The sequence below is a fragment of the Pteropus vampyrus genome, unplaced genomic scaffold (assembly GCF_000151845.1).
Source record: "Pteropus vampyrus isolate Shadow unplaced genomic scaffold, Pvam_2.0 Scaffold92, whole genome shotgun sequence".
Lineage (NCBI taxonomy): Eukaryota > Metazoa > Chordata > Mammalia > Chiroptera > Pteropodidae > Pteropus > Pteropus vampyrus.
Window position 1 is genome coordinate 2,699,565 of NW_011888873.1, and position 15,623 is coordinate 2,715,187.

A 15,623-nucleotide genomic window follows, 5' to 3' on the forward strand; every position below is an offset into this window, starting at 1 on the left:
CTAAACTTCATCTCAGAATCTGCATCCCGGGGAACCTAGGCTATGAGAGGAAATAACCCCCAACTCTGAGCAGTAAGTGCCAGAGTGAAGGAAACCCACAACAGAACCCCTTCTCCAGGTCCAGCAAGCCTAGCAAATGTCCTGCAATCTCAGTCAGTGAAACCTAAAGACTGAAAAGTATGCTATGATGGGGCAGGAGAGACGTCTCCAGTTCTGCACACTAGTCTTTGAGATGATCTGGAGGCTGCAAGGAACCTGAGGAGAGGCTCTGGCCGGCGCACTGGAAGGCCAGTGAAGGGAGGTTAGCGTGGAGGGATAAGGGTGGGGACCAGGACAGGAGGGACCTTATATGCCCTAGTAAAGAGTTGGATCTAGTTTCCTCATTTTGACCATTAAAAGGATTTAAGCAAAGAGTAACATACTTAGACTTGTATTTTGGGTTCAGAATCAATTTTGGTATTTAACCATTTCAAAATCAAATGTAAAATATGCTAAGACCATGCCATCTTTACATTAATGACTACGGTATGTAACGCAGAACAAAATTATAGGTGTTTCTGAAGTCTTAAAAATACATTTGGGTTTTCCTCTACCCAAGTACAAGTGTATCACTTTGTGAATGATACTTTGTGAATGAAACCTACCAACAGAGCTGCAAAGTGGACTTGAGACAGTCTGAACATCAAGCAGGAAGAACTGTTCATCAGCACCTACCTGGAGGCCGCCACCCTGCCAGGCTCCAGGAGGTGACACGATGGGAAAGCCTTCCCAACTTCAAGGGCTTTATAATCCAACTGGGGGCACATGATACGTACATGGGAAAAGGAGGAAGAGCAAAGAACGTAAGAGTGTTAAATTGACTGGCGGGGGATGGGCTAAGACAGAAGACTTCCTGTGTAAAGTTAGACTGAAGACAACACTTCAAGGTGAGGGGGTGGGTGGGGGCTCCTTCTGCAGACACAGGCATAAGCTAGTGCGACAGACTTCTAGTGTGTCATTTTTAATATTCTGTAGCAAAAGTGTTAGAAAATTTATGTGTAATGAATGTTAGCTCCCCTTCCCCCCAATATACATTACAGCATTTATGATGATAAACATTGTCTAAAGGAAGATGAATTATATATTCTCGCTCTGTCTTGCAAATGTTTCTTTGTTGCTCCTGCTTTTAAACCTCTGTTATCAATTCCTGGAATATTCTTCAGGCCTCTCTGATCTTAGCTTCTTTGAGGGTCCAGTTTAAATCCTAACTGTCTTGTAAGAATACCTCTGCCACAACAGTACCACAATAGTGCACTGTCTCCCCTGAACCCCCACAATAGCACAATACTGGTTTTGCACCTTACCCAATGTGTGTCGTTTCTATGGGTCGCATGTAATCATCATTATAAAGTAGGGATGGCAGAAATCCATCCCTATTTTTGTAACAGACCGTAAGGCTGAGCCTCAGAGGTCAGAGGAGCGAGGCTGGTTGTTCAGCCGCAGAGGTGGCGAGCAGATGGCACAGCCCAGAGCTCGGAGCTGCACCAGGCAGGTGCACCTTCCCATTCCATCTTGAACGTTTGCACCTCAGTCACATTGCGACTTTTCCAGGTGTTGGGGTGACCGTCTCTTCTGAACCCTCAGAAGACAATGATCATGACTTTTACTTTGTGTGCCTAGAACTTCCCAGGAGGCCTAGCAGTTAGGAGGAAAGCACTGAACATTTGTTGCTTAAAATATCCATTGTATCAAATGAATATTCAAATGATATTACCATACATTCAAGTATATTGGTGTATAATCTTTCTATTGACCTCAGTTCCTCACTCAAATGATATATTATTAATTTCTGAACTTAGAAAAGCAGTATTCAGGGCATTATCAAATTTCAACTTCATTTATCTATCTAGCTTTGCAAAAACTTAATATAATAATGAGGTCCTAAATTTTAAAACTTCATCCTCTTTAATGGACTACCTTTTGGGGCTGATATTCTTTTAAAGCCATAATTTAGATATATTTATTACAAACCACAACATGAACTGACAAGTGCTACATTTCAGGGCACGGTAGGAAGTACTTGAAGATTCTCACTTAGATTCTGAGGGGAAATAATTAGTTATGATAAATAGTTTAGAAAGAATGTTTATGTACTAATGTAAAGAATAAGGAGACCAAATCGAGCACCAGCTTATACTGGCTACGAATGATTCATCTGTCTCCCTACATGACAGCTTTTACTCTGTGCCTAAAGGAAGAAACAATCCCTACCTTTAATCTTGTTCCCCCGTCTCCCCCCCCCCGCTTAATCCTGCCATACATGAAGAAATTCTGGATTGCACTTCGAGACCAGGAGAATATCTTTGCACTGGAAAGCAGGAAGCACGTCTACCTGCAACTTTAAAAAATTAATAAGCCTTTTTATACTCAGAAGAAATCTGCATGCTTCAGAGTGGGCTCCATCAGAGGCGAAGTGGCCAGAAAGCGCTATGGAGAAAGGAAGGTCTTAGCTAACCAGAGAGGATTAAAACAGGACGTACCCGCCACGATTTAGGACCTTCCTTCCGTTTATTGTATTCTTAGACATTTTACTTTTTCATGAAGAGTGTTCTGAGTTTAAAATAATATATGCGTATTATAAAAATAAAATTGGCACATCAGAAAACCAAAATTAAGAGGTGCATTTTCACAGAGGCAACACTTTCAAGCAGTGTGAATTTGGACGCCTCTCTTCCACTAACCTGCATGCAACACCACTTCTCTCAGTGGAAATTCGACTTTGCAGTCATTCAATTCACCCTGACCTTGACCCACAACCACATCCCAGGGCAGGACCCCAATCACCGTTTCTGAACCTTGGTACCACAAGAATAACATCATTCTAGCACTCCTGCTGAATACACCGATCCCAATACCACAGGTAAACTGGAGCTTTGGGGGGACTTTTGGTATTGTCAACCCAGGGCAAGGCTTTAATTTTTTTTTTTTTTTTTAGCTAACCTGAGTGTTTTGGAGTCATAGCAAGTAGTTTGTTAAACTCCCTGGTTAAGCTTTTAGACTGGTCACATTACAGCTACAAAATGTGTTAGCCATAGCTGGAGACACTGTTGTAGGAAGATATAAAAAAGATTATCAAGAAACCAGAATCGAGGACTTGTTTGAACAGTGTGTGACAGGGGGGAGGGGGGGGGAAGAGAAATGAGAGCATTAAAATGAAAAATTAGCTGTAGTCAAAATCTCACAGAGAAGGAGCAGGAGGTTGGGGGGAAAAACTGACAGAAACAGAAGAAAAAACATGTGGCTAAGATGGGGGAGAGGACACGAAATCAAGAGAAAGTAAATTTTTTGTTATACTTTTATGGAATGTTTGCATAAACAATAGTCAGCTGTCTTGAGATTTAAGATATGGTTAAAAGGAAACATACTGTGACCAGAGTCATAAATAGTCTTTATGGGAGGAACCCGCACCACTTTGGGGAAGAATCCCCTGGCCGCAGCCCTGCAGAGCACGGCTTCCTTCCCACAAAGGACTGTGCACACCCCACTGAGCGAGGCCGCCCTGGCCTGCACACTCAAGGGCTTTTACCCCTCTTTACCTCCTCTCACACCCACGTTGAGGGGTGCCGAGTAGAAACAGCTCCTCCTGAGTCCCAGCCCAAGAGCAAACAGAGGAAGGGACTAAGGCTTCCCATTCAACTTTAACCTTTTAACAACATTTTGACATTTCAGAAGCTGTCCCCTAGTTACTGATTTTCTTTTGTAATAAAGAAGATGCATTTTCAATAGCATACTATGTATAGTACCGGATGGGTACAAGGCTAAGCACATTTCTAGAAGGCTATTTAGGTTAGAAGCCGGTGTGAGCAAAACACTCCACCTTTCTGAAACTCTGCTTGAAGCCATCACATCAGACCCATTTTTTTGCACAGCCGAGACTGCTGAAGATATACTGAAGATTTCAGAGCTCACAAGAGCTACTGAGAAACAGTGACAAGAGGAAGTGCCCCAGGAAATCCAGTAAATAGTACAAAAGTAGCATAACTTGTTTAGGTGAGGGCATGGTCTTGGGCAGCAGTCTGAAGTCCTGACTTTGAGACAAAGCTGAGAGAGCACAGGGTTGGAAATGATAAATGTCATCCCGTAAGGGAGGGAAAGAGGCCCTACTTTGCAAGGGCGTGGAAGTGGAAAGGGTGTTCAGAGAAGCCCTTGGGAAAGAAAAGCATTTGATCTGGACCTGAAAGTATGTTTAAAATTTAGATATGTCAAGATCGGAAGTGGGAATAAGGAAATAGGGGCTTACCACACATATGGTATATTACTGCGAAGCCAACGTATCATTTTCAAATACTGACAGTGTGACATAAGAAAGATACACATTAAATAATATTAATAGTGACCCCTTTCCTTCTGAATCTTAAAATTCTTTAGGATAAATCCCATTAGGACCAAATAAGTCTATTAATAAGTTTACGATCTTCACCATTCTGTCACATTTAGCAAGCCACCTACTTAGGATAAGTTGAGAAAACTTTCCATTTTTTTTTCACTTCCATGTTTAACCATATTTATCTAATCAGTTTTATAAAATGCAATGGATGAAGTACTATACTACAAATGGACAATTAAGTAAATGGATGGCGGGTGTTGAGAGCCGGTTTCTCACTGCTGGCGTAGGTTCCAGATAAGCAGCGGGAGGAGGCTAGAATGGTCTATGTAGTAATGGATTAGCGTCGGATATACCAGTATGAACTCACGTGGAGCTTGCTAGTGACACAGATGTTACATATGGAAATATTTGTAGACATGTATATATGCACAGTTTAGTATACATACATGTATCTCCTTCCTCTATCAGCTGAGAGGGCCTAGAAGTGATGGCTCTCCAGTAGCAGAGGGCATACCAGTACCTAGATCCTCACATAAAAGAAGCCAGAGCTCCTTAAAAAAGTGGCTAATTCTACGACTGGGCAGGAAATATACAAAATGAGCCTAGAGCACCTTAAAGTGCCAGTAAGTTAGAAAGTGCTCATAAACCAATGAACGAACAACCACAGTGATGAGGGTGTTGCAAAGGGACGCAGGAGCCAACTGAAAGAGTAAAAGTGGAAAAATTTGAGGAATAACATAAAGCGGTAATGGACTGTAATGTAAAGCATAAAATAAACATCTGTGAGTCTATACTGATATATGAATAAATGATTGAATAAATACATAAATTGGGGAAGAAGAGACAAATCTCTTGTACAAAAGAATTTCAAATAACCTATTTAGATACTCTGCTCTTAAAGAAATGGAGCATAACTCCTAACTCCTTAAGTGTGAGCTGTGTATAGTGACTTTCTTCCAAAGAGTACAGCATGGAAACAGAGAAAAAGAGTAACTTTATAGTGAAAAAGCGTGGTCAACGTTACCTTAAGCCAGGTGACCAAGGGTTAACATCAACAGTGCTAAGTCACATTGATAGTATTTACTTATGATAGGATGAGAAAGATACTTCACCTCTGTGATTCCCCATCTCAATAACACATATCCTCAGTCTAATCATGAGAAAAGCATAATATATGCAAATTGAAGAACACTGTACAAAATTCGTGACCAGTACTCCTCAAAACTGTCAAGGTCATCAAAAACAAAGAAAGTCTAAGAAACTGTCTCAGACCAGAGGAGACTAAGGAGACATAATGACTAAATATAATGTGGTATTCTAGATGGAATCCCAAAATATAAAAATGACAGCAGAGACACGCTGAAGAAATAGGAATGAAGAATTGCTTTAGTTAATAATAATGGATCAATATTGGTTGATTAACTGTGACCAATGTGTCATACAAATGTAAGATGTTAGTAATAGGGGAAACTGGGCATGGAGTACAGAAACTCTGTACTATTGTCGATAATTCCATATTTCTAAAACTTATAAAATATTTGTTCTAAAAATGAAGTGGAAGTACTTTATTCCCAATAAGCTCTCTACAAAACATTCTGACTGCTGAAATCTTGAGGGAAGTTTAAGTATTGATAGTTCTACCAATTAGCTAGAGCAAAAGTCAATTGTAAAAGATAAACTCTATTATGCCCATTTGCCTGCCTTCTTATGGGGCCACCTGGAGCCCCTCGTCCACCTAATTAAGTCCCTTCTAAAGACGGAAGGAGACATGGGAGGGAAATGACAATGAAAATGGCATCAGGTTTCCCAGGTCATCGCTCTATACTTGAGAATCTCGAAACCTTCCCAGTCTGAATAGCAATCCTCTGACATTCAGTGCAGACATCTTATGAACTGCCATCAAATAACATATGAAGGGAAAAGAGAGAGAGAAAAAAAAAACCCTGCCTTTACTAATCCATTTAAGGTTTGTTAATTTGTTACATGTCTTGTCAACAATGACAAGCAATGTGAGGCTGTACTATGTAGGACAGACCTGCTGCTACTTTTACAATCTAATGGATGGCAATGGGGAAATGTTCTGTTTGTGGAAAGTATTCAAGAATGAGACTTTAAATGCTAGAGCCATTGAGCTGTTATTACCTTTAATGGAGGTGCCTTTTAGGGAGAAAATATTCCCCCCCCCACACACACAATATAGGCTAAAGAATGGCAGGTGCTGGCTTGAAACACAAATATAAAAAGGTTCGAAATTAATTTCCCAACAAATTCTCAATGCATCATTAAAAGGGACGCACGCTGTATCTTCTCACATGACATCTTGTTTCACTGGCACTTATAGACTATACCAATACAGAGATCTTTCTTCTAATGCAATCTATCTATCTATCTATGTCTATCATTGTCATCTATCATCGTCATCTATCATCTATCTATCGTCTCTGAAAGTTGCCAGTGATTTCTCAGGCCTCTGATGAGTCGGCTGGTAGATTTCTATACGAGTGTTAGAGAACAAAAGGCTCTTAGTTCAAAGGTGAGAGAAAATGAGATTGAGGGAAGGCAGTAAGCTGTGGAAGCAAAGAAGGTAAGGCAATATAAAATATGAAATTTAAAGTACTGGTAATCGATTGTAGTTATTCACATAATTACTATGCACATGGTATATTTATTATTTTCTTATATTATTACTATATGTTAATATATAATAAATAAATATATCTATATATACATACATATATATAATTGAGACCAGGACTAAGGCCAAACATTAATAGACAAGACAGCATAACGACAAACAAACAGTAAAGAAACAAGCAAACAAAAATCACTAGTTTAATGTGGAGGAAAGAGTCAAGTAAAATAAACCCAAGGTGACAGAAAAGAAAAATAACGCACAGAAACCTACAACAAAGTAAGAGAAGGGACGTCAAGGAAGATGACCCGTGAGGAACACGTCTGGTGGGATTTTGGGGTTGCCTGGGTAAGCCATCTAAGTGGTCACCCAGACAAGCCCATGCTGGCTGGCTCAAGGTGCAGGACACTCACTCACTCCATATGAGCCACAGACACCAGCCCCTGAGTCCCAGATCTGACTGAGGAGAGACTACGCTCTTCACTGAACATCGGTTCAGTTTTGCCCTTTGAATTCCAAACTAACACCTCCGGCCTTTCACGTCTTCTCTAAGGGGTTGTTATCTCCCTCTCACTGTTAACATCATACTTCCAATGCAGTTCTTTTGAGTCACCAAAAACCTTACCCAGACTATCTGGAGTGCAGCAGGTGCCTTGATTTTTCTTGAAATTCCTGCATGGTGCAATGTGTTCTGCGAATATTCGTCACACACATTTATTCCATGTGTCACATGATTAACTATTTGCTTTACAGGAAATGTCTGGAGCCACTAAGCCTAAAGAGGGGGACTATCACTAAATCCAAGTATTCTCACAGTAGGGATAAGCTTTCACAGTTAGATAAATTATTAAAGTCAGGCGAATAACTTCTTTTTATTATTCAGTGGCTCTCAATTTCATAGCTGTGATGGTGTAGGGGGCTAATATTGAGTACTCTGCTTGGATTTTCTTTATGAAAGAAAAAAATTCCCACCACTCTAAACACTTAAAAATAAGTTGAAACCATACCGTTTCCTTTGGAAAGAAAAAGATTTTTATGAACTGTGACCATTCTCTCAAAGGAGTCAGTCCTGCCTTCCATCTTCTTATTAAGTCACCACTTTTCCTCCATGTGTCTAGATGACTGGATTGTTCTGAAAGACACATAGAATTTCCTTTTCTGTAGCACAGCAGCTTTTGGTCCTAGCGTAAAATTCACAATATGCTTTCAGTATTCTTGGTCTTCCTAACTTCATTCTTGAACAATGAAGTGTCTGCGACAGTTTAAAATAGACAAACTTTTTTTAACTAAAATAAAACTTGTCCTTCAAAGGGGTCTCCTTGGGTTTTCCACGTGTATCTAAATGACACGGCCATTGTTCGAAACAGTTTTGGGAAGTCTGCTCGGGGTATTGCCTTTACAAGGAAGTCAGGCTCGACTTTATAGCTCCACGTTGCTTTTGACTTAGAATTGTTGTTTCCTAGCTTAATCATCTGCTTGACAGCAGACCACTTTTGGTTTAAGATAATGGAGTTCATTCTCCCAGGACAAAGATTTGTCACCACTGAGGTGAGTCAAAAGAACATTTAATAGATTCTGAAGGCAATTAAACATGCAGGTGTTCCAAGCTTGTGTAAGTACCTTATTGGAAGATGTGAACAGCCTCTGAATGTTTACTGGAGAGTTTGTTTACTGGATCACGTATTTTTGGGAATAGGAGTTGTGCTAACAAAACAAAAAAACTAACCACATTGCTTTATAATTTCATATAGATAACTGAATTATATGCATCTCTGTCTCACTCTTTTAAATTCGAACAGCTAGCTAAAGATGTAATTGTTTTTCAACATTTCTGGAAAACGGTTTTGATCAGGAATTTTCATTTTTAGTTGTTTTAATACAATAGCTCCAATCACAAAGATTGTGCGATAACAATTTGTTATGAAATCATATTAATTGGGGAGAGAAATTAATTGATCTCGCCTAAAGTATTTTCTCTCACATACCAAAAAAAATCCACTTAGACATATAACCAAATGTTATTTAATATCTTAAAAAGTAACACAATCCAAAATGGATATTTCACACAACACTACATAAACAACATGAACACAATATTACCATATGGAGGGACTTTCAAATATAGACTTACAAAAATCCCTGTGCTTTTTTTTCTTTTAAGTTATTATACTAAGCATGACAAGTAATCATCATTTACAATATGGTACACTGACACGATAAAAACCATGTTACAAATGTGCTGTTATAAATCAGTAACATTAGGGAAGACATTTCATGAACTGTAATTATTTCATATGAAATACTATACAATATAAACAGAACATCCATCTTGGATGACCTTTACAGCAACCAGAGACCAAGTAATTTAAAATTTTTTTTTCAGTGCAAACACATTTTATTCAAGGCAGTCTTGGCTGCAAAACTCCTTTCTAACATACAGTAAATCCCACTTGCACTTCTTAATTCATTTACCCTAATGCAATAGTCACATTCAGTCACTCAGAGAAAGATACCTGCAGAATTATGATCCCTTTAAACTTAACGTTGAAATTTAATTCTCTGCTAGAAAGTCATATCTATGTCAACTACTCTAAGGACCTTAATTTGTTGCTGTCAATACTTACAGGAAGGTGACCCTAGGGCAGCACTAGTGCTAACCCATCATATGTGCACAACACCACACACTGTTTTGCCCTTCCAATGTGGAAACCACGGCGGTGTATCGGTGTCTGGGTGGGGACTGGGAAGGAGGCAGGGAGGGCACTGGAGGACAGGAAGGCGAGGGCTGAGTGCGTACTTTGTGATGAATTTCCTGTAATTTCAGAGGACTGATAATGGAGATCTCAGATCTCAGATTTGGTACCTCTTTTTGGTGGGAGCAAGGGAACGGGGGCGCCAAGGTCAGCCTTTGGATAGGGAGGTAGGCAGCTGTATGTGGACCCACCGAGCTTCTAGCCTCATACTGGCTTCACATGGGAAACAGCCTCTTCCCTCGTTGGCGGATGTGTGTGTGTGTGTGTGTGTGTGTGTGTGTGTGTTCGCATTTGAAGCCAATGGGAGCAATTAAAGCCCAATAACTGATAATATACAATCATAAGAAGGTGTAGTCCCCCTTGAGCCTTGTAGAATTCTGAACCTTGCAAATCAGCAACTGTAAGATACAGAACCACCGCGAAAACACAGGATATTATGTGTTAGGGGAGCCACCACCAGGGAATGTCTCTGGGATGATGCTGCAAAAGACGCTAAGATTAACTCAATCAGGGAGATGCCAACGTCTGTTTCGAACATACCGGGAAATTTAATGATTTTTTTCACATATATAATTTATGAAATGTCTCCTAAATAAAAATTTATGGGAAAATATTGGATGTATCCTTAATCCTGTAAACCCTTCTGGGAGTGACGAAGTGACAGCTGATTCTTTTATCTTACTTGGCAAAGATCGGCCCTCTTTCCTGCCCATATTTTGCTAACGCAAAGCAAAGCAATGTTTACCAAGGCTTTTGCTTTCATTGTTCCTGTGTTCTAGCTTCCCCAAGCCCCAGATGTGTACGGGAGAGTCGCTCGGGAACAGGAGTACTGGGCGCCTTGGCAACGGGCAGGACAGTACTAGGGGCTGGGGAGAGGGAAGGATCACTTCTGCTGGGGTCCGCTGTCACCTGACAGCATGCTGCCAGCTGGTTCTGTGACTGGCCTGTGGCAATGAAGAAGGTCCCCATCCAGGATCTTGTATCTCCAAATTTGAGAAAAGACTTAGAACTAGAACAGCAACCTCCGAAATCGATTCTTCAAAGTAGGGCTTGACATGTTGTACTGAATTTCTGTTGTGCTAAACAGCACTGTGAAGAGTACTTGATAAAGTTTTTAATTAAAATTTGTTTCAGCACCTTCCGCTACCAGGAGCAGTCATGTTCCTGAAAGATGGTATTTTAGCACAGGAATTAGAGAAGCCCAATATGACATTGTAAACAGGGGTGTATGTCTGTATCTGCTTCTGACCACAAGGGCATTTGAGTGGATCTGTTAATTCCCCACTTCACAAATCGGTACCAGTGAGGCATACTGAGGTGTAAATTCCAAACACCCTGAATTTTTTGAATGAAAATGGACAAAGGTGTAAAGTCGTATTTGTTTTCTTTGACTTTATTAGCACACATCAGAAAAATAGCATTGTATTGAGTGATTTCTCATGATGGTCTATCAAACAGATAGAAAACAGATCATTGATAGCTGCCACTGTGTTTCTCGGTAATCTTAAGTCACTCCTTCTGTTTATTCGTTTCAAGTATGGGTATTACAAATATGACCTGCTTGGTTAATTATTTGTGAATCTGAATGCTTTGGAAGCACTTTGAGATCCCAAAATGAATTTGCAAAGTCATTATAGGTTGTTGTTGATTTTTAATCAAGCTCCAAATACTGCCCATGTTATAAATGATGAGACTTTTCAAAATATGATCACTACTGTATTGTGAGCAATATGCCTATAATTTGTTAAAAACTTTATTTTCAAGTACACTTTGTGGTGATAAGTGGTTTATCCTCGGTAGAATTTTACAAAGCTGTGCTAACCTAAAAAAGGAACAACACTTTCATTTTATTGGAGAGGTTTTTTTCTCCCCAAGGTGACTGCAATATAATTTAAATTTACATTTTATAAATGCTGGTTGGGTTATGAAAAAGGGAGATTTGGGAACAGCTGGTGTTTAGATCATCGTTACTCCAGATTAACTTTCAATTTATGCTTCCTGAACTTGAGCTTCATGACATCAGAGAAGCAGTCATTTGTTATTTTTATCCAGTTCATCCCCTTTCGGTTCTTCTATTTGTTTTCCCTATTTGATGGCACACACCCCCCCTTTTCGTATGCTCATTAAGGTCCCCTGAGATGTGCAAAATATATGAAATGGAATATGAACTATTTAACAGAAGTCGTGAATACACAGCACAGCTCTTTTCATTCAAATGAAGTTTGGGCTGGATATGGTAGCATATGCAAGTGAAGGCAGAGGACCAGAGTGCTTCAAGTTGGCAGTCCAAATTTCTTGTGTCTTCTGTAACTGAAAACCTAGAATTTCAATCAGATTTTTACAGAAGTAAACAGCTTGCTAAATTATGTTTACCAACTGGCTCTTCACCAGGGGGCAATTTCTAGCAGGAATTGGGGGCTGGGGAGACAAGAAATTTAAACTTCCTATCATTCATAACAAAATCAAGTGCGCTTCTGTGGGGAAGAAAGGAGAGACAGGTTTACATCTGAAAGTGAAATGATGCCGTAAAAGAAAACCATGGCAATGAAAAAGTCATGAGTCCACATAGGCAATCACTGACACACATACACAACGCCATGGCCCAATGATAAGTTTTAAACTCTGCTTTTCTGAACAATACACTTGGACGCACTGCTGCCGCTTCATCAAATTTATGGAGGTAGTTATATGTAAAAATAAAAATTACCATAAAGTAATATGCTGTATCATAATAATACATAAGTGTGCAAAATGCCGACAGATGGGTTGACCCTTTAAAGTTGAATGCTACACAGAGATTCAACCAGATTTCAGATTTGTAAACCTTTCAGTTGATAAACTAAGTGAAGACTAGATAAGCAGCCGTGTAACACAAAGCTATCATTTCATTGGAGGAAAAGAATGTTGGCAAAGCTTGGAGCAGCCTGAGAGTTTGGTCACTGAGAACCTCACCGTAGGCCATCTTAGGTCATGTCAGTGATGTGCTTCCTGCCACCATTCCTCCCCGATTCAGGAATCCCGAATGGATTCACACGGGGATATTTCTACAGGGAACGTCTGCTTAAGTTGTATCGTCTTTAAAGTCCATCATATCTACGCTAATGGCTGCTGGTCTAAGGGAGTTCTTTTTTTAGATCATGTACCCCACAGCATCAGGCAAATAGTGTACACATTTTATTTAAATGTCTTCTGTAAACCTAGTTCTTGTGAAATATCTATAAATTCGTATTTTAAAGCTGCTAACGGTAATGCTTTCCTTTCCTGTTCACACAGCACTTGATTATTATAATGGCTACTTTCAGAGGATCAACTAGAGGCTGATGTATTGTTTCAATGGTTATATTATTTATGAATTGATAGTATGATAAATGTCTGAGAGGTTTTTGGAAAAAAAAATGAATTTAGATAGAAGAATTTAGTGACCGTATGGTATACAACTCCCCAAGGAAACAGACTCCGTATTAGTCTATTAGACACATTACCATTCCTTCTGGATGTATTTTTAAGCAATGAGACAAATAGTGCATTTCTGAGCAATCAAGGCATGCCTTAGAGGAAATAAGGCATGACACTGAAAGCCAATTGACTTAAGCATTTTCGTGGTGTGGGAGTTTACCAAGAAAGGTGCTTATGTTTCACTCTAAGCACAAAAAAGGAATCTATACTAAACTTGAAGAGTTCAGTTCCCAATGCAACTTCCAAATATCTGAAAAAGCATAAGGAAGCACCCAAAAGTTTCAAGAATCGGTCCAGCCACATATATGACTGCATTCTTTAAACAGACTGCTAGTGATCAAACTTAATACTGAAGCAGAAGTGTTTGACAAATTTTATGTCATTGATTTAAATCTGAGAAAATATTTTAGATTTATTTTTGGAGATATATATATATATATATATATATTTATGGTTTATGGCTCCAAACATCACATGCCACTAAACTAAATAGAACTTTTTGTTAGACCATGTACCTGTGTCATATGCGACCCTTTTGCAAATAATTTTCCATTATCTACAGATTTATTCCATTGTTCTCATAAAATAAAACATGGGAACTTTGAAAAGTCTCTTTCCTAGAAGTTGAAGCTTGATTATGTAATTCCTTTGCTGCTGACCGGCTTCTTTGTATTCAACAAGTCATTGTAAACCAAAGCCAAATGTTAAACCATTTTGAAATAAGTTGGGCTAATAACCATACATCCACCTTAAAATGCCTCCTGAAATTGGTTACAAAGTATCTGTAAACATTACTCTGGCATAGTTCATGAATGCATAATTGTTATTCTGGTAAATTTTAGGGGAGTACAAGTTGGAATTATACCACACTTGCAGAATGAGCACATTCTGTTGTTAATTACATGGGTACATGTCTATTTCCGATCAAAAGTTATTTTAAAGTTTTTTTTCTATAGATATCTTCCCAGGAATAAAAGGCCTGAAGTTCAACTCTCCCTAAATTTGCTCTTTCTTATAACCACTAAAAATTATCTCCCACAGCCTAATTTAGGCATTCTATTTAAAACTACATAAAATAGATTTATGTCCTTCCATTAGAAAGAATAACATCCTCAGGCCATACTCTTCATTTGTATCACAAAGAACATTTTGCTTTTAAACAAACTAATTATCATATCTATTATATTAAGATAGGATCGCCATAAGTATCCCAAAGAGGAAATGATCTTCCTTACATATCTGACTTAACACCTTTTAAAAGTCCACATTACCTCCCATCACTCAGTGCTGTGCCCCAGCCAGGCTGGGGACCCCCTTCCTTTTATTTCCACTCCAGATTCAAAGGCCTATATTCCTGTTTGTGATTATGGAAGGTTAAAAATCAGACAAGCATCTGTTACACCTAAAAACAAAATCCTGAAAAGAAACACTCCCAGTATTTCAATCATGACCCCTTCTGACACACTTCCATGGGCTCCTGCAAAACTGCATCACGAAAACTCACAGTGAAAAATGACGGGTGCATAAACAATTCACACACAAAAGGCTGGGGTCCCTTCTCGTCAGTTTGGCATTAATTTCCCTCAAGGTGGGCCCTTGCACTTGACATTTTGTGGTGGCTTATTTTTTTATTTATTTTTTATTTTTTGGAAGTGTCAAGGATCAGTTCTGTGGCACCATCTGCCCACAGACTGGGAGCAACACGCATCTGTGGCATTTAAAACTGGAACTGGCAACTGCATGACATTGAAAATGCGTATTACACTTACAGTGTGTAGACTTCCCTGTGTGTGCTCAGTTACGATTAGTGAAGCAAAAGTGCACATATCACCCCTACTGCTATTCTGTTGCTACAGAGCCATAAATGTGAAAAGCAATACTCTGAAAGAAAGATTTTTGTGTTTTGCTCTAGCCTACTTAGCAGCACAGTTTAAGTAAACACAAAAACTGTGGTTGAGATGCTTGTCTTTCCAAAGATGTAAACATCAGTCCCAGTGTCGTAAACTTGGCTGTATCGAATGAGACAGGAGATCTGAGGCAGAACGACTATCACACACTAGTAACAGAAGCTTGCAAGCAGTTGGAAGGTTTCTGTAATTTCTCAGCTTCGTTTGTTGGGGGGTCCGTACTTGCTCGGAAGTTGAAGGCCGGGCCAGCTCCACCATGGGCCGGGCTCAAGGTAGGGTTCTGACGGCGGTTACTTTCAACGATGCTTGACGTGTTGGAAGCCAGGCTCTCCCGAGTGCTAAAAGAGTAAAAAGGTTTTGTTTTGTTTTGTTTCGAACATAAATAATTATATAGTGAGTTTCAGAGGAAGAGCAAATGATGTAGTTAATGGATTTCCTCTGTTGGTTCATAATGTCATATACATACCATCCCATACTGATTATTCACATATGTTCCTCAAACATGGCTC

General features: G+C 39.4%; 1 protein-coding gene across 10 annotated transcripts in view; it reads right to left on the reverse strand.

The window, feature by feature from the left end:
• Window positions 1-11,118: 11,118 nt before the first annotated feature.
• The window catches only part of STOX2 (storkhead box 2), a 209,650-nt gene continuing 205,145 nt past the window's right edge, over window positions 11,119-15,623 (reverse strand). For 8 of the 10 annotated variants that reach the window (XM_023532901.1, XM_011364031.2, XM_023532904.1 and 5 more), the window contains one exon: window positions 11,119-15,452. In XM_023532901.1, the coding sequence (XP_023388669.1) occupies window positions 15,257-15,452 (196 nt within the window). In that variant the 3' untranslated portion in view covers window positions 11,119-15,256. The remainder of the gene's footprint in view (window positions 15,453-15,623) is intronic. The other 2 variants (XM_023532902.1, XR_002781290.1) reach the window with 2 other exon arrangements.